At 36.8% G+C, this 19753-nt stretch overlaps 1 protein-coding gene across 1 annotated transcript in view; it reads right to left on the reverse strand.

Annotated features, from left to right (window-relative positions):
• Positions 1-635: 635 nt before the first annotated feature.
• The window catches only part of TASOR (transcription activation suppressor), a 34214-nt gene continuing 15096 nt past the window's right edge, over positions 636-19753 (reverse strand). The window contains exons 9-23 of the mRNA XM_059823170.1: positions 19380-19485; positions 18861-18964; positions 18645-18748; positions 18337-18409; positions 18127-18201; positions 15779-16495; positions 13590-14032; positions 10966-11110; positions 5476-6419; positions 4666-4788; positions 3877-4036; positions 3100-3208; positions 2753-2931; positions 2511-2669; positions 636-1846 (exon numbers count right to left, since the gene is read on the reverse strand). Of these exons, the coding sequence (XP_059679153.1) occupies positions 1287-1846; positions 2511-2669; positions 2753-2931; positions 3100-3208; positions 3877-4036; positions 4666-4788; positions 5476-6419; positions 10966-11110; positions 13590-14032; positions 15779-16495; positions 18127-18201; positions 18337-18409; positions 18645-18748; positions 18861-18964; positions 19380-19485 (4001 nt within the window). The 3' untranslated portion in view covers positions 636-1286. The remainder of the gene's footprint in view (positions 1847-2510; positions 2670-2752; positions 2932-3099; positions 3209-3876; positions 4037-4665; positions 4789-5475; positions 6420-10965; positions 11111-13589; positions 14033-15778; positions 16496-18126; positions 18202-18336; positions 18410-18644; positions 18749-18860; positions 18965-19379; positions 19486-19753) is intronic.

Raw genomic sequence — 19753 nt, forward strand, 5'->3', positions numbered from 1 at the left:
GGTTTGTTTGTTTTTTAAAAGCTCCCCTTTTTTCACCAATAATATTTGTCCCAAGTAATTTTGTGAGTCACAGTCATATAGTTTCAAACAATGGCATCTGGTACTAAACCACACATCCTACATAAAAGCACTAAAAATCAAATTACAAACAGGAAAAAACCCCCAAACATAGAACTTTGGACAGCTTCAAGACAAGAGCAGTAAACATGCGAGTCAAGAGTATTAGTATATGCAAAACCAGCAATGGAATAACAAGGGTAGTCTTGAGACTCCACAGCTGCTGTTTTCCAGAAGCCTGAGTGAGAAGATGACATACAAAATGAGCCAATCAAGAGAGACTCACTGGGGAAAAGTAAGTTTATGACTCAGAAGTGAAAATGGAAAAGGACAGGATTAAGACACAGATAAAACTCTGTACTTATGACAATGCTAGTTTAAAAAAAAAAAAAGGCACCAGTAATCACCTTGCTAAAGTAGGAGAAGTGAGGTTTTGCTTATGCAAATTGAACTACCACAGTCATTAAAAGCAGGTTTGTCCTTCTCTCATTACGGTAATTACAATGGCAAGATAAAAGTTGTAAGATCTCTCTGATGGTGCTGTAATAAGCGTGGAGTATCAAAATCAGACGCAAAGATAATCGCTATTCATGAACTAAAGTTTGGGTATGTTTCTCACGTACTTTGAAAACAATATAAAAACCACAGACAATGCAATGTGTTAGCAAGTCCCGTGTGCATTAAGAGTTTATTTTGTTTTTGTAATGGAACTGCACCATTGGTTACTCTAATTGAGGTATTTAGCCAAAATCCAGTATATAGTCATTAAAATAACTACACTGCCTTATAGCTATGTAAAAACATTTGTACAAAATTTGTGTCAAATGTCAAATAAATACGTAAGTTTTGATATTTATGTAAAGAAAAGTGATTTGGATACTCTTACAGTTAAAAAAACCTCGCTGTTTCACATAGTTTAGGCAAACATTCAGTTTTACATTAAAACAGACCTCAAACTGAAGCCCAGGTACAGGTCAAATACAAATGTAGAAACTTAAAAGTGCCAACAAACAAGATCATTCAAGTACAGTAAATGTTAAAAAATATATATATTTATTTCAATTTCAGATGCTTCCAATAGGTACAGGCCATCAGGATTTAAATAAGACAAGAAAACATTTGAGATAAAGGACAAGAAACATTTTGTTCCAGAATAAAATAGAAATTGTTAATCCACCACTTTAGAAACAGAAAAGTCCACAGCAACTTATAAAAAGAGACTTAGGAGTTTATTTCTGTTTTGAATATGGCCTGGAAGAATCACAATTTACATCCCAACCACCAGGCGACGATGACTTTTCTGTATCCACGCTCTGACTGTAAGCAGATAGAAAATAACTGCCCCCTTCTTGATTTTGACTTGCAGAAGAAATTGGGTATGCTGTTCCCAGAAAAGTCTGATGAGTGAGTACATTAAAGTGGCTGAATTGATGGGACATGTTTAATTGTCTACTATAAACTTGGAAGTTATTGAAAGGAGCTTGTTCAACTGAACTGTGTTTTTCTCCTTCAGCAGAGCACATTGTAGAAACTGGAGTAATTGCTTGCGTATCTTCCAAGTCAATTTTAGAAGTCTTTTCCATCAAGCCAATTTGTGCTTCAGGAGATAACTCTGTAACTGATAAGCAGCTTTCTTTTGCATCTCCATGTGAGCTCTTGGCCTCTGTCTGCAAAGCTTCGAAATGAGTATCATACTTAGAGGCATCATTGCAGATTTCTATTTGTGATGTTTCATCCCCTGAATCCAGAGACATGTCCTCCTCATCCTTTTCATCGTTTTCTACAAGAACTACATTAAAAAAGAGAGAAAGTCCTATTCTATTGAAATACAAACTTCTGTTAGAAAAACTATACACTACTCACAGAGTGTTACGCTTCAGGTCTGTAAGTCCAATATCACTTAAGTCTTGGTCTTCTGCCACTCTTGTTCACTTACTCAACATACACACTTAACCCTCTGTGTGAGTCCAGTTATTCCGATGCTAAAAGCTTCTGCGCATTGTGTTCATGCTTAGTGTTGGGAAATCCCAACTCCCAGCTCCAAAGGGGTTAATGTCAAAACAGCATCTAAAGTTATACAGTAGGTGAGTATTTGATCAGACAATTGAAGGAGTACAATTACTGACATCTCAGTCCTTTTGTTACGGTTTCTAAAAGCTAGCATTAAGTTTATCCTGTCCCTGAAAAAACAGACAGTTACTCCACTTTGGCATATATCTAACTTCCTTGAATACCACGTTAGCCTATAATTCTGTATTTAATTAAGGTCTCCTTTGGTGCTCCATCCCAGCTGCTTTTCCCCCATCATTTAAGATAGAAAAAGAGTAGCTTGAGAGTTGGGTTTTCCTTGCCAGCTGCAGCATTCATTTACAAGAGTAAAGGCACACTATCTCAAGGATCTCCACCCCACACATCTAATTAGCTAAAGAAAGTGTAAGTGCGTTGAATATTACCTGATTGTCTTTTGGGAGCATCCGAGGGAGGAAGGCTGTTTTCTTCAGTAACAGAGTTGTGATACCCAACGAGACTTTTAAAATTTTGCATAAAGTCATCAACAGTAGCAACCACTATTCCATTATCAACGTAATTTGAAAGCGTTTTGAGATTCTTTTCTAAATACATAAAAGGAGATCTTGTATTAATATTTAGCACCTATTATCAAAAGAGGGAGAAATATTCATATATTTTGGTTTACCTGTTAAGTAGACAACGTGTCTCTGTTGTATGTTTTGAGCCTGAAGCCTGATAAGACAGTCTAGTTCTGGAGCATTTCGAGTTTGAGAATCGCAATTATGGTAAGACAGAATCTCAACCAAGTGCTTCTTTTGATAGGTATTCAGAAGGGTCAGCAGACTCAGGGCATTAGAATTCATTCTATAATGGGGGGAAAAAGCACTCTATTAGAAAGAGAGTATTAAGACTGACCTTAAATCAAGTAAGTCAAAAGACAAATGTAAGGGTAAGTTCTACTTAATTGGGTTTTGGAGAGCATAATTAAAGCTGAAGCATTTTAACAACTGGTATTTGAAGAACACTACTTACCTCCCCAGCTCTTTAAGTTTTTTTTGTATTTTGCAGTGGATTTTCCACTGCCATTTCCCATCTGGGGTATTGAGATCCTCCAGAAACTTTAAGAACTGTTTTAGTTTATCTGTTTCAGAGATATTGAATAGAAGTTAAATTTTGTGGTATGCAAACTGAAAATACTGCTTCAGTATATACATAAAGCTTCTTTCCGTTTTCATCAAAGTAGTTGCACAACTATGAACATTAGCCTGGTACTTCAGGTTTTCTTCCTAGCAGATTCGCCAACAATAATACTACAAAACTGAGCTGCTTTTTTGTAGGTCAGATGCCTAATGGTGGTATCTGCTTACGTAAAAGCTGAATTCAGTCATATGTGATCTGTCTTGCTAAAATATATTTTAAAACCTGGTAATTTCATTAACTATTCAATTTCAAATAAAGAAAAAGTGAACGAATAATTTTTCAGCACTTTTTTCTAGCATATTTGTGGATTGAGTAGTAGGGAATAAAAGGTTCCATATGCATAACTACACAATCTAACACAAGCTTAGAAAAACGACAAGATTGCCAAGTTCACATGGTCCCCAGAAACACGCTCCCCCAAAAGCCCACTGAGGTAAGAAAGAGACTGAATTAGCTCAAGTTCTCAAAAAACCCTCACAAAAAAAATAGAGAACTTGAAAATTAGGAGACTTGATTCTTCACTGCAAGGAGTATGGCATCTCTCTCATATACTGAAACATCAGGCTTTTTTGGTCTGTGTTTTAAAGCTTCAGAAAACGTCACACTTACCTATTGTGATGGACTCTGGGTTAAGGACAGATTCATCTGACACAACAAAACCACCAGACACAAACAATTCATTGTAGGTGTGATTTTTCACATCATCCAAACTATCGACACCCGCAAAGCTGACACAAGAAAGCCTCTTCAAAGTTACTAAGCCAGGTATCTATTTAAAAATGTTACAAATCAGAGATGTATACCAAAGATCATACAAAAAAAAAAAAAAAAAAAAAAAAATCACAAAAACCAAAAACAAACCAAACCCACTACAGAACTTTCCTCCTTATTAATACCAAATGTCAAACTTCAAAATACATTTTCAAAGAATTATTATTTTTTTCTCTTGCCTGGGGATGTGCTCTCTCAAAAACATTCCAGGAATGAGACAATGGAAGTTGCGCACTTAGAATAATTTCACCTTCTGTCCAGCACAGGTTCATAAACCACAGCTGTCAGGAATACCTAAGGTGATCTGACAGCTGCCTTCACTCGCCATTAGAGCATCGCAGAACTACTCAGGCCTCTGTACATCTTTACAACTGCTAAGACTAAATATGTGTTAGCACGTATGTGGAAGTGAAAGAAGTTAAAGGTATATGATGTAACAAGGTATTTAGGTTTTTAGGTAAACTAGGCATTTACCACAACCACTTTTGTTTCTTTAAATGACAGCTGAACACAGGACATCATTTAAACGCTATGTTGTTATGAGAAAGTAGCCTTACTCAAAACAAGCTCGTCTCACTATGTTTTAACAATAGCTTTCTATAGTACACATTTACTTATGTGAAATACCTTATGGATGAGGTTGGCGATGTCTTCATTTTGGATAATTATCAACAGTTTATCTAAAGCAGCTCTTCTTTTAAGGAACTGTTCTGGATGGCACTCTGTATTACCTAACTTTGTAAGATATTCCTAACACCACAGAAAGAGAAGATGGTGAAGAAAAAGTGAATAGGTAGTTTGGCCAAAACAATCCCCACATCAAATCAGTTTTCCATTCAAGTAACTCTCCAAGGGACTGGTTTCCTTATCTTTCTGATACATTAATCAGAAGGATGTAGCAGATTCTTACAGAATTGCACGTATATGGCCAACTGACAGTCTATCAAAATGGCATGAGTTTTCAAGTAAAGCCAGAGGTTTTTATTATTTCACTTTCATCGTCATTGAACTACAGAAGAACAGTAATCTGCAAAAGTTACCTGTACAATTAACTGCAGGGGAAGGGAAAAACCCAAAACCACACACATCAACTTTTCAAATCTTCTTTCTAGAACGGTCAGCTATCACATTTTTGCCCTGTTATCTGTTTTCTGTACGGCTAACCCCCTGGCAGGATCTTCAGGAAGAACCAAACTACAGCCTGTTCTGCTTTCCAACTATAAGAAAAAGACTGCACGTAAAAGCTAAATATAAGCAAGACTACCTCAGAACCTCAAACAAGAAATGGGACAGGACAGCCTACTTTCACAATCCAACCTCTTTTGAAACATATTTCAGACTGCCTTATGTTTGCAAGTCCAGTTTTATACGTTCTGATTTGAAAGGCACTCTATTCTATTTTAACACGAAAGAGAGGTTGAACTGGAACATATTTACCTTGATTTCTTTGCAGAGAACGCTTTCCTCCTCTTCATGAATATAAAATTTCACAGTGTTTTTCTGTACATCTTTAATAATTTTGACTAAACTGTTGAATACTTCAGGTTTTAACTGGCTTATAAAATCAGAAAGGGCTGGTTGGGTTGAAATGTTCAAGTTCTCTGGGGATTTCTGTGTCTTTTCTGGTGGCTCCATCAGATCACCACTGGAAGAGGTCTGATCAGATGTCAACATATCCTCTGTTTTAGCGTTCACTTGATCTAGTTCCTCCTTCACTAAGGGTAAGCTTGATGAATACTGCTCATTAGAATCCAGATCTTCCACCACATTGTTACACAACGGCTCTGATAACAACGCCGTGTCAGAGTCCCGGCAAAAAGGTAACGTGTCAGGTGGAGGATTCAGTGCAGCATTATTAACCACTTCTGCTGATTCAGGACTAGAATAAATTGGCGGAGTATGCCTAATGCATGAAGATGACAAAATAACACTATTCAACTTTTCACTCAGTGTCTCTATATATTCTTGGACAGAAATCTCTGATGCCTGTAAACATATGTATTCAGAAAGTCTCATTATCCTCTCTCGGGCAGAGAAGACTGGTGTGGACACACCACTAACATAAGCAATATTCTTTTGCTGCAAAATTTCTTGAATCTTTCTTGCAAAGAGATTATATTCTTCTAATAGTGTAGTCTCTATTATTGCACTAATGGAATGCTTAGTTGTAAAAGGGTGATCTGCTAGCCCACACTGATCTTCAAGTTTCTCCACTTGTCTTGTATAAAGTCCATCTTCTGCTGTCCCCTTTTGCGTGTCTGAAAATGGAGAGTATGGAAACTGATAATCAGAACTTCTCTGTCTATTTACTACCCGGGGGTCATTAGGAAAGGCATCCTTTGGCGGTAAATACACCAGTGGTTCTTCTGGTGATTTCAGACCTATATAGGAAGAGTTAATCATCATCATCTCATGTTTGAAAGTCATACACAACTGATACACTAAAACCTCCAAAACACAGTTTTAGAACAGCATTACTGTTGTGCCTCCCCCCACCAATCAACTTAAATCCAAAGACTCAAGTGTTACTGTCTGCTGAGGTACAGAAGCATAGAAAATTTAATAGCTCCTACAACAGTAGAACAATAAAGTCAAAGTTTGCTCAAAAAGCAGAACACAAGTAATTTTCCCAGAGATATCATCTGATTAAGCATAACAGCAACTGCATTAATTACAAAAAAAAAAAAAAAAATCAAATTAGAAAACAAGCAGGGTGACAAATTACTAAAATATTTTCATTTGCCACTAGGTTAAAATCCTCAGACTTTCAGAAGACTTATTTCAGCCACACACTACCTTGTGGAGCTAGACTACAAATTGCAAGCTGCATGTCTGATCTCGCAATTGAGAACAGAAGGTTTTTTTGCTTAAAAAGGTAGGACATAAGTCTTAGGGTAATTACTGATACACAGAATCAGTTATGCTGCAAGGAGTGCTGAAAGCCTCTCAATAACCCAAACCCCAGATCATTTCTGCAGCACTCAGTTTCTTCACCATCCACATTCAAAACTACGGTTTTGCTTGGTTTTAAACCAAATTTAACATTTTGTTGCAATTAATGATATATACACACAGATATTTCAGATACATACAGGTACTTCAGTATATATCTGCTCCATAAATACTTCAAAGGAGGCTTTCTTTGTTGGTTTTGTTTGAGGGTTTTGGGGGTTTTTTAAGTGTTATTGTTAAAGCTAATACAGTTGTAAGCAGAAAACCAGTTTCCTGGAACAGAAGCAATAACCAAAATAGTATAGATAGTTCCTAAAAGTTAGTGTTCTTTTGGAATACAGTCATTTTTGTAGCCAGTTAAAAAGGTTATATTCAGTCCCTAATTTGATCACATCCATCGAGATCTAAAAAGAAAACATCTGCCACTAACAGGATCCCTTTTTCAAGGTGACAGTATCACCTCACAGTTAACTTTATGCCACTAGAGTTATACAGAGAAAGCAGAAATGTGGTTCCATTTTATTTTCCTTATCAATGAAACTACATGTTCTTTCTTCATCCTTCAAAGCACATCCATTAAGTCAACCCAAATTTCTAGTTTTCTTTAAAAGCACTAAACGCAGCTCTATTAACTTCAAAAGACTTTGAAGAACTCAGTACCAAATTATAAAGGTAACAGAGTAAACTTAGTTTAAGCTTGTTTGAGATACAAGGTACTTACATATCTCGTTCTTCTTGAGCTGCTCAACACTTAGAAGCTACATGACTATTGTAATCAAGAAATTTTGTACTATAAGCAAGCCTTAGCAAGAAGATTAAAAGCTATACTATGGCTTTAAATTTGGGGCTATTTTTATAACTTCTTACTTGTAGTACAGCTAATCAGTTGCATACCAATTTTTAGCAATGAACTTTTGTTCTGCGGCTCTCCTGTCTGCACCCCCAACACAGGTAAAATTTCAAATCCTAAGGTTATTGAAAAAGTTAATATACAATCCACTCATCCTGATTTGATGGAAAGTTTCTGTAACAATTATATTAGGAAAAAAGTTTTCTATATATATAATTAAGAACTGATTAGGTTATTCCTCAAAGATTATTTAAAGTTTTCCAGAAAGAAAGAAACTTTGTTTTAAAAAACAAAAGCTTTTGTTTTTACTGAAGGTTTTTATTAAAAAACGCTAAGCGGAATTTAAACAGAAATATATACTGCTGAATATGAAAAAACATGTAACATGTATGTAAAAAACAGGATTAAAAAAATAAAAGGATGATTTAAACTAAAGTTACCCTTATTTAAACAGAATACTCTGAAGGTGGCATCCTTCATAGATCTACACCTTTGGGTCACAAGTCTTCACAAAAAACAAATGCATGAGCAAGGAGCAAAACACAAATAAACAAACACTTCCACAACTATTAAAATATGGTTTATGATTTCAAATATACTTTTTGTTGGTAATACCGTGGAACCAAAAAGAGAACTGCCTGAAAACAACCTGTTTAAGAGCTGCTGAAGTTGTTATCCTTGCAGATTAAAGTCAAATTCTTCACTGCTTAAGAGACGTCCTTCTACAGTGATTCCAGAAATAGGATTGTTGGGTAGATTTTGAAATCAGAAATTCAAACACCACCTGACAAAGAAAGCCTAGAACGTTCTGTTTCTTCATATCCAAGATGAATGTCATCAAAAGCTATCGCTGTTAAGAATGTCTATTAATGCATTAACTTGTCTTACAAGAGAAGGAAGAATAAGCAAGAACAGACACCATTTTCACGCTTAAAGTCTAAAGCCAAAGAACAGTCTCAAACTCAGACCAAAACTGAGTTAGGATGGGTTTGTTAAAACACACGTGTCCAAGTTAGCTTTCAAAAATAAGACTCATGTTTGCTTAGCATTGTCAGAAGTTCAGATTATGTAATCATGAAGAAATGAACAATAACATGATAACAGAAGGAGTCCAGACGAGTTGAGGACCTGTGAACAACTATGTCCTCCAACACTTTCTGATGTCGTCAGGGAAGAAGCAAGACAAACCCCCTACTCCTCAAGTCACAAACTATGAAGAGTTAAGTTCTTAAAGTAAGTTTAGCTGAACATGATCCCTGTATCAAAACATATTGTTTAAAAAGAAAAACTGCTAATTTGCTTTCCTGCAATTGTGCAGAGATGAAAAAGAAAAATTGATGTTCTCTGAATTCCTTTCTATAGCTATCTTGCTATAAAAATGAGAGACATGGAGAAGCCATCAGATTTAGAAAGCAATCAGTTCCAGAAAAGAACAAAGCTTCCTTTAAGTTATATTACTGAATTGATCTTAATTCCCTAGAATAAAAAGTCAAAGCCCTCTAATAAGATACTATACAGGAAGAGATGCCCAGTAAAAATTGAGTGCCGGTAGTCCAAAACTAGAGTCAAAAGGCTCTTTTGACTCTCCTACAGCCTTCTTGATGTACTTCCATAAAATGAGTCCACTTGCTAAAAAGCATATTACTGATCTCATTTTCTGATGAAAATTCAAAACCAGGTGAGAATACAAGCTGCTCAGTAGTTCAGGCCATTATGACATATGCAAACTGTCCCACCCACACTTCTCACCTGTTTGTTTATCTTAATGTTTTCACAGCTGATCCTCTTGAACTCTTCCTGCCCCTCCTGAAGGACAGCAGCAGCTAGCGTTTGTAGAGTTTTTTGGTATTTATATAGCACCTTTTACATGATGGTACCACAGAGCTAGTCAATACTTATTGCAGCAAGAGCTAATTTGAAGAACTGACCTCGTAGGGACTCAAGAAATCCAGTGATGCTCAAGGCAATCTCTTTCATCTCTAGAGAACAGCACTTCTCCCTCTCAGAAGACTTCAGAGAATTTTTGTCTAGTAAGATTTGTAGTCTCACAGATGACTGTGCAACATATCAGTCAGTTCACAAACCCTTGCATGAACTCCCACATCCAGAGTCTATGATGTATTGCAGGTTTTAGATGCTTAATCATCCACCTAACTAGTTATCTCGGCAACCATATCATAATCTATATGCACAGTGGCCATTTCCTCCAGGAGTAAAAGAAATAATGTCCTATCCAAACAACTTTACAGTCTCCATACGCTGTAGTTTACCAAAATACCAGAACATACAGAATTACCCAGCCATTTCGTTAAAAGGCCTGTGAATACTGTGAAGGGAAACCTGTTTCCCCTGCCCTCCTCCCTTCTCAGCCAAACAAACAAAAAAGAGCTGCTGAACTACACAACTGAATGGATATCAGAAGTGTCCAAGAGACAGATTCCAGCATTCCTAGAACATTATCAGAAATCAGTAAGTTTTTACTCAGAAAATGCAGGTAACAAATTCTATCTGGATTTAGTCATAAGACAACTTGATTTGTAGCCTTGAATTTAGAGCTCTTGATGACTATTCCTACAGCCCAGTTTCTACACCCTTCAAATCCATGCTTTTATGCTCTCCCAAGACTTGACACTGTTGACTCATCAGGAAGTAGAACAAGAAGCTGCTTCTGTAAGATTATTTAAGATTTAAATGTTTAGATAAGGAAAGACTTTGAAGCACTTACAGTACAAGAGCTTGATGCAGTAAGAAGTAGACTACTTTCCATAAGGAGAACACATTTTTCACTACTTTTCTGGATTACTAGTTGCAATTATCCGCCCAACCAATCTTTCAGCAGAACCTAGAGCAAGTCTGAACACTGAATTCAAAACAGTTATGTACCTCACCAGAAAAATACTCAAGTATTCACATTTCTAAATAATGTCAGCAATATTCTCCACGGGTATCTGTTTTCATCGAGCAGATTTCTGTATTAATCAACTATCAGAAACAACTGCATAGGCTATATATATGTGCTTGTGTACCAACACGTGACCCAAGAATGGTATCTATGAAAGATACAAACCTTTAGAACATGTTTTCATTCACTATTTGTAGCAACGTAAGAGTTAAACCCATCTTACCTGTAATTGGAATAAGTTTCCAGTGCATTCCAACTTCTCCTATATTATTTGAGTTGGAATGTTGCCTGCGATAAACATGTTCTATAGGGGTATTAGGACAGGGACTGTAGTCTTCAAAACTACTTACACTTCCAGTGCTTGCTTCCTAAAAAACAATAAAAATTCTCAGCTCAAAACTTTTTTTGTTTTGGTAGCTATTCAGCTTTTACATTCTGAACAGCTGACAGTAAGAACACACCTGAGTTCACCAGCATTTTGGCAATTTTGCTGTCAATCAAGTCAAGTCAAACTTGGAAATGTTTACATGAGGTACTTATATATTTCATTTTGCTGTTTGATAATTTCTGAGACAGATGTCTCTGCTGATGGTCTATCATTAAGTAAATAAGGCAGTCCTGTGCACATACTTCTGAGTATGGAAGCTGGTGGGTGGGGCAGGGAGGAAAGGAGGCAAAGAGGGAAGAAAAATTAGGAAAACTATCTGCTCCTTAGCCTTTTTCAGGCTGTTGTCTTAATAGCTCACTAAAGCTATGAGATGTTGGAATTACTGAGGAACTGCCTGCAACTGGTATTAAGCCCTTGAACAATCCAATTTCATCTCACATTCCAGATAGTTAGAAGCAAAACAGCACGGAGATTACAGGTAGGACAAACTCTTTCCTGCTCCATGACTTAGAAACTGGGCTTTGTGTAGAAGTATCAATAACAGATCACAAAACAACCACTCTGTAATGTGATCGAGCAAGCAGCTGGGGCACTCTGAACCCCAAGCACAAAAGCTGCCTTCAAAGGGTGTTCTGCCAGTTATATGCTGTCGTGAAAAGTATGCACGGAACACGTATAGACCACTGCACCAAGAGGGCACATAAAGAGAGCTAGGCATGCCTCTAAGTGCTCAGAATTTTTCAACTCTGCTGCCGCCAAAGCTAAATAAAGCCAATTCCCCAACCATCTTTAATATCTGTACAGCATTTAAGACCTTCCACTGTGCACATTTCTTAACGCTTTCTCACTCAGACACTGCTAGAGGGACAGAAACAAGCCCATAATCTTTTCCACAGTACAAGATGGAAAGATGAGGATTGCAGGATCCTCACTTGTGCACACAAGTGAGGGGCATTTTCCTGCCCTATAAAATGCCTGCTACTATTAAGTAGGAGGGAGAAAACACTTTGAAGAGGCTGGACCAAGACCAATTCCCAAAACTGCAGCAGTAAGTACAATTAGAGCAAAAGGATGCTTCACGATTGTAAAGCAGTAAGAATCACTTTATTAACCCTGAGGTATTGTCCCTAGAAAAGGTCACTAACTCACACACAGTAACAGTCAGCTGAGGTAAGCTGTTACCATTGGGGTTTTTTTGTTTGTTTTTAAAATAATAGTTCAGAACCCATAAAGCACATTTAGTCTCCAAAGACAATCACCTTCGTTTTGCCAATCTGCTCTATCAATATGAGAGAGATACCTATCATTAAAAAGAAACAGTTCTCATTTTGCTTCTCTAGAGTAACTATTGGTCACCTGCGGATAAATGTTCTTGTTTAAGATACCTCCAACCAACTCTAAATATCAAATACAGATTGCAGTTTGACTTCTTTCACTTTCTTGCTTACGACAAGAAAGCAACAGGCTGAGAAAAGTCTTGAAATTATACAGCCTACGACTGAAATATTTAATTTTGGTTTGCATTTGGGGGCAGAAGAGGGAAGATTTCTGGGTGCATAAGCTTTGAAAGAGATTGTCTCAACTTAGATCTGGGAAGAGCCTGGTCAAAAAAAGGCTCATTTCTGTGCTTGAGATGGAATTTCATAATTATGACAAGTTGTCATATCCAAACCACCTATCAGGTCTGCAAGGTTAAAGACTAAGTAGTACACCATCATTAATGGCCTGCCCTGCAACCACTGCTGAGAGAGAGTCCATATAGAACAGCAACTATTGCCTGATAACCTACTTTCGGGAAGAGTAACAGCTAGGCCATAACTATGATGAGGAACTCTCCTATCTCTCCTTACTGTGTTTCAGGTTCAAACAACCTCAATACCCTAGACAGGCCAAGAACCACCCCTGAAGGAGGAGGAAAATGGAAGGCTGTATGCAAGCTGTTACAGTAACACTATACCTGTTCCATGCAACAACTTCACAGATTGCTAAAAAAACCCACCACCATAAGCAAGGTGAGAGACAGAATAGAGCATCTTTTTTCTACAAGAGACAGAAGACAACTGCAAGGCTTTGGTCTCAGCAAACATGAAAAAACACCCTCATATACAGCACTCTGCAACAGAATGACAGAAGTTTTGCTGCCTATTGCTGGAGCAGTGGCATATGACACTTACTGTAAAGCTAGTGAGGAAGACTGCCCATGGCTGCTTTTCTATCTTTCAGGTATTCTTAATTATAATTTTATTATAGAAAAAGTATACATAAGGAAGCAGGAACACACATCTTAGAGTTAAGAAAATTTCCATATATGAAACAGAAAAGCTTCTTCATGGAAAAGTTAGTGCTTACTGATGTTTACCTATGTAAAAAAATACAATGTTTTTTTCATTCAGTCTCATAATATTTATGAAAATAGTACATTCATTATGAGCATCTAGCTACATGGCAGTTTCACTTACTTTTAAACGTAGCGTGTGTTCAAGGCCTACTTCATTAGCTGAAAGCCGTAGATCAACACCAACAGGGTAGGGTAAGCATGCCGCGTCAGCTTCCAGTATCACTGGGCTCTGTGGGTCCTTAAAGTTAACATTTTCAGCCTGAGCAGTATTAGGAAGCTCATGATCATCTTTGTCCTGTGCTGGAATGGATTCATATTCATATTTTTGTCTCATATCCTCTTCAATTTCATCAGTGCTTAATCCTAAAGCTTGATTTACAGACCGTGCCAACGATGAATCCAAGTGTCCTGCACTAGCTAGTGTTTCTAAAAGCAGTTTAATGAGGCCATGTGTGTCAGTAACAGCAGGGTCGGATACATCTTGCTGCCTCAAGTCAGTATCATGTCGACCAAGACCAGTATTAATTGAGAAAAGAGAGTGTGGCGAATCCGAAGTTCTGCCCCCTTAGAACAGGGGGAGGAGGGGAAAAGTAATCCATTACTAATTTTTAAAATAAAAGCAAAACCAGACACCCCCCCAAACACCTACCACATACCCACAGTCTCACTCTTTAGCATCAATTCATACAGTACCCATCCATTTATTTTCTTAATAATTTTTAAACAGGTAGATGTTGATAAAAGGGTAGTTTCTAATGCTAACAGTCTCCCCCAAATAAATAATTACAGTTTTTTAAGTCACTCAATACCATGTTATTTTATGTTCTATTAGATGTCACATAGTATGATCTATGTATTTTATGGAAACCTTGTAAAATTCTCCATCACTTGTTAAGAGAAAAAGATTAGTCTAAGCAAAATATTTACTTCTCTCCACCCTATCACTGTTGCTCCAGAAGCTGCAGAGTATCTTCATGCTTAACCTCACAAATTATCTTAGACTAAGTGCAATTCTAAAACTTCACCATGCCTATTTATACTAAACGTAACTTTAGAACAGGGTTATTCTTCTACTCATCCCCTTAGATGAGTAAATACCTATGGTATTTATTCTTCTTGGAAAGGGACAAGCCAAGGAACTCCTTTTAGTACCTGATGAACCCATAATTCATTTATCATACATGGAAATCTAATTGTGTTTAGATATTTAAGCTCACAATATTTTCGGTAAGATTTTTTGCAAGACAAACAAATTACTTTTAGGGTTATATAAAAACATGCAATTCAAACCATAGATAGATGTTGCTGTTTTGGTACTCCTGAAAGAGTTAAGTCAAAGTTAAGTTTTAAATAGATGCTGTTCTGACTACAGCCAGGCTGAAATGCATTCACGTATTTTACATTAACTATCAACATAAAAAGACCCTGAAGGTTCAAGCAGGAATCCCAACATCTAGCACATAGCCTACCCTCTTGTCTCCTCCCTCCACACACTCCAGTATCTTTTGTCCCTCTCAAAAGGGAAACTTATTCCTCAGATCAGCCACTTCATCTTCCGAAGTAATTCATGTACACATGGGAATGACTGGTCCTTGATGTAATTCCCCCTCTTCTTTGTGCCACCCTTCTCCCCAGTTTTCCCCCTTCTGAAGGAGGCCTGTATCATTGCCTTGAGAAAAGGGTCAGGGAAACAGAAATCAAAGGGGTTTTTTTGGCAGATCTTAAGTAACAGATAACATCTGTGATAATTATCTGAGGTTTGGATGTAGATAATTTCATGTACAGAATAATTCAATCTTAATACTATTAGGTTGTTTCCTTTGTCCCACTACACACATTACTGTCTATTTCAAAACAACTGTGCTCATGCTTAGAAGCTCAACTCTCCCCTTCAGTCTAAATTTATTAGGTATTATATAGGGTATTGGAGCCATAAAGAATTACAGCAATGCCTAAAGTCAAACTCTGCAAAAGACATTATGATATCAAGACTCCTTAGAACTCTATACTAAAAAGTCTTTGGACAGTTCCATAGCTAAGGAAACTCTTTGGAAGTCTGCCTTCTTTCCAAAGAGGCAGAACAACAGCAGCTTCCATGACAAGTCTTGTTAACTTATCTTCCAGAAAGAGGCAACCTACATAAAAATAAACTACATCCCTACTGATAGATCTCAGGCCAATATTTAAATGAACCACCATGCATTGAAATAGCCACAGTATGCAAAAAATATTCAATCTATAAAGATTAAATGTTAAGTATGTTTTGAATTACAATGTTTAAAGAGGAACTCTAAACAAAGGCTTTCTTACCTTCATACTGACAACTGTTCTCTGAAGATTCACTCATTTTTAAGTATTTCCGCAGATTTTCAGACTGTTTTTCCAGCTTCCTTTTCAGACCGCTTTTATTTCTAAGGTCTTCAGAATCAGAATCTCCACCTACATTTTTTTTCCTACATTGGATTAAGTTAATAAGTTCTTTGAGTCTATCAGGATCATAATCTCCAGAATGAGGCAGTTTTCGCTTGGCAGCAGTGGCTTCATATTTTGCACGGATTCTTTTCCCACTTTTTGCGTTGGCAAAATCAGAGTCCTCTTCTGTGGCTTCATAATCTGAGATGGGACTGAACTGTTGAAGTTTCCGATTTCCCTCCATCAATTCCTTAGCTCTAGAAACAGGTAGTTGATATGCCTCACAACCAAAAATATAGTTTTGCAAGGAGCTGTCAATATGAGATTTATTTTTTGGAGCAGGATAAAGAAATTTTTTGTCATCCAACCGTGATTCATACCGATATAATACAAATTCTCTATATTTTCCAGAGCCACTATAGCATCTTTTCAAATACTCATTTATATACTTTTCCACAACAGCATTGAAATCTGCAGTAACGTCTTTACGAGACTGGATTAAAGCAAAATGTAGAGACTGAATAAACTTTGTGAATTCTGGAATGATTTCCTGATTTTCGTGCAACACCATGGTAGTTGAATTTTTCTGTGTTCCAAATAGAACACTTTTTTGTGCTGCCATAGGAGAAAAGGGAATTCACAATTAAAATCAAATCATAAAACTATAAATAAATGATGAGTAGTTAGCAATATTCCGTATTATACATATTTGGTGAAACACAGTTTGGAATGACTGTGGAAAAATAACCCAAAAGCCAGGAAAGAAATTTTTTTGTGAATTAACCAGTTTTAAAGCCTACTTAAAAAGTCAACCTTCTCGTACTCATGATGAACTGCTCATTTTCATAATTTTGTGGTAATCTGTATCCTAGATACATGTATCATTTCCAATTCAAACCACTTTACTGACCCTTCTAAAAGAAGGCCACTTCAAAGGCTTACTAAGAAGCAGCCTAACAGCTCCCTGCATGAAACAGGGGAAGCACTACTCCTTCCTATGCAATACTGACACATTCATTGTGCTACTTCTAAGCTCACTGGACTCTTCTACAATGATCCAGCTTAGTAACCCAGCAGAAACCTATAGTTTTTTTCCATTCCTTTGCAAAGCAACACAACTCACTACATCGAAGAGATGCACCAGGAGCGTGTGGAGGAAGCATGTGCCTTTCCCGGAAAGCTGTTAGATCCTTTTACTACATCCTTGAAACAGCAGCTCAAGGAAGCTCTAAGTTACATCCCTCTTCTATTTTTTTTATTCACACTCTTCCCCCCTTCCAATCAGAAACTGCAACTTTTCTCCATTCAACCATTTAAGCACTTCTGAAAACTCAAACCAGTGATTAACTTTGTGTTTGACAGAAATTGGAGCCCACAAGTCTTTAAAATGTCACAGCAGCAAGAACTGGAGTATTTTTAAGGAACTGGCATGCACACACTTTAAATGTCATCTTATATCGTATCTCTTCTTATCCAATCTATAACTGATTGAATTTTCACAACTGTTACTTAAATAAGAAAAATGTATGGCATTTATTAAAATAAAAAATTTAGAGAGAAGAATCTAGGAAGCTGCCAAGACTTAGGACAAGAACTTCTTTGTAAAAGTGAAATTCCTGGAAAGAGCTATGTTTTGACAATATCCCTTCTAACTCACAGCAGGCCAAAAAGGACTGCATTCTGCTGCTAGTATTACTTATTGCAAATTTCAACTGTAAAAGATTAACTTTAAAGTCTCATCTCAAAGCATTAAAGTTCTACTAAAGCCAAGTCCTTTCAGTCATCTTTTATTACCTGGTAGTATCAATATTTTCTTTGCTCATTTACTCAGTTTTTGGTGCATATGCCAATGCAAAAAAAATAATTACAGGTACATTAAAGATTTTTAGATATTTTGTCCTTAACGTTTTGATGGTTAAAGAAAGCCCTCAAACCTCTGAAGCGCAACATTATTACTAATGCATAGCTCTCTTGGAATACTGACACTCAGTTCTACTAGAATAGACAATCAAGAAATCCAAACAAAGTTTTACTTTTTAAGATATGAACAAGCAAACCTAAAATATGCAGTGTGATAGTTACTTTTGTGAAGAAATGAACCCTTTCTGAACACCATCACCATAACCAATGCAAACTGTTATTCCTAGTTTACACTGACAGGCTATAACACTCCGAAGTCTTCAACAGAATATAAACTACATTTAAATAAGCACGTACACCACATTCTCAACAGTGAACAAACTTACCTGAGCTCATTATACCTCTAGGTTCTGGAAACAGAAACAATGCATGTAGCATGCGAGGCCGTCCAGTTTGGTGGTCTAGAACACAAGAAAATAAAATCAGTTGAGAAGGAGAAGACCACTATGCTTCAAAAGTATTCAAAAACCCAACCCCCTAAAAAGAAAAAAACCAACCAAAACCAACTCAAAACCAAAAAGCCAGAGTATGCATACCATAAGGGGACGTCATTTGCCAAGGAGAAAGAAGAAAAAGAAATCCTCTGTCCAGAAGTGGTTTCACAAGAACCTGTTTTCAAGCAAAAAAAGTGTACCATTTCAAACAATCAAAGACATTTGGTCACTACGAATACTCTGTCTGTAAGCTAAATTCCATCATGGATAGAGAAGTGCCCTGAGATACAATACTTAAGAATATGCCAGCTAAGTAATTCCAGCGAAATCACGGATCTTGTAATATGCCTTAATTATTAGTTAGTAAAATTATTTTTAAAAACAGGAATAGTCAAATCTGTTGCACTCACAAGTTTCTCTTTCTCTAGTTTTTGAAGTAAACCCTCCAAGTGACTACCAGAACGGGACTTCTCCACAACTTCATAAAGGCTACAGTACATGCCGTTCTTCAACACTGACATGATACAAGGGTAGAAAGAGAAGGTAAGAAAAAACAGAAACAAAACTGTAATTCAGAAAACTTCTTAAAATTCTGAGTTTAAAAAAAATAAGCTAGAACTGTTTACCTTCTCTTGCTCCTAGGTAAGTTTCTTTATAGAACAATGCTGGTGAAATTTTTTTCTTCAATTGATCAATGCTCACAACTTTTTCAACCTCAAGCTTCTCAGGACTGGAAACGAAAGGTGGGGGGAGGGAGGAAAAAAAAAATAAAGACCTCTTTTTTCTTTTTCCCCCCCGTAGTCCTACCCTCATTGACCAAGTAAGAACTATCAAATAAAAATCAGTTCCTTCAACTATCTCATGAGCCAGTGATGTTTATTCCTGCAAAGGAGTATGTGTCACCTCAAAGAAAAAAACAAAATCAAAACCCCAAACAAAAAAGAGATGCTGACAGAGTTACGTGCATGAACTAAAAGAAGCTCTGGACACACACGACTCAAGAGTCTAGTTTCACACATTTAAAGCATCTAGTTAATGTGTACCTTAGATTTTCAGCTGAATATATCCAAAATTCACCAGTCTCTACTAGAAGGAGTTTTAACACAGCAATATTTTAAACTTACTTTTTAAATGGTAATACTCACAGCTTGCATGGAAGGAAAGTACGTGCTGCTGATTTCAAGGAAACATGGCACAAAAGTTTGCCTTTATTCCAAAGCTGTCCCCTCCATAATGTATAGTAGGATTTATCTAAATTAAGATGGAGAAAGAAAGACTAAGTGAAACCACTTGCTAGGTGGGACTGAAAGGAAATGGGAGTAAAGTGGCTGCTGAATCTCCAAAAGCAGTTTAGTAAAAACTTCATACTAATACCAGACAATAATATGCTAAATAACAAGTTAAAAGGTAACAGAAGGGGTGTTTACAATCCCATCTTGTTTTGACCTGCTCTGAGCAGAGTGAAGGAGGTTGGCATGTTACCTGTACCTGTCTATATAAGCATGTCCTTGATGCCAAC

This window comes from Gavia stellata, chromosome 12 (genome assembly GCF_030936135.1).
Source record: "Gavia stellata isolate bGavSte3 chromosome 12, bGavSte3.hap2, whole genome shotgun sequence".
NCBI lineage: Eukaryota > Metazoa > Chordata > Aves > Gaviiformes > Gaviidae > Gavia > Gavia stellata.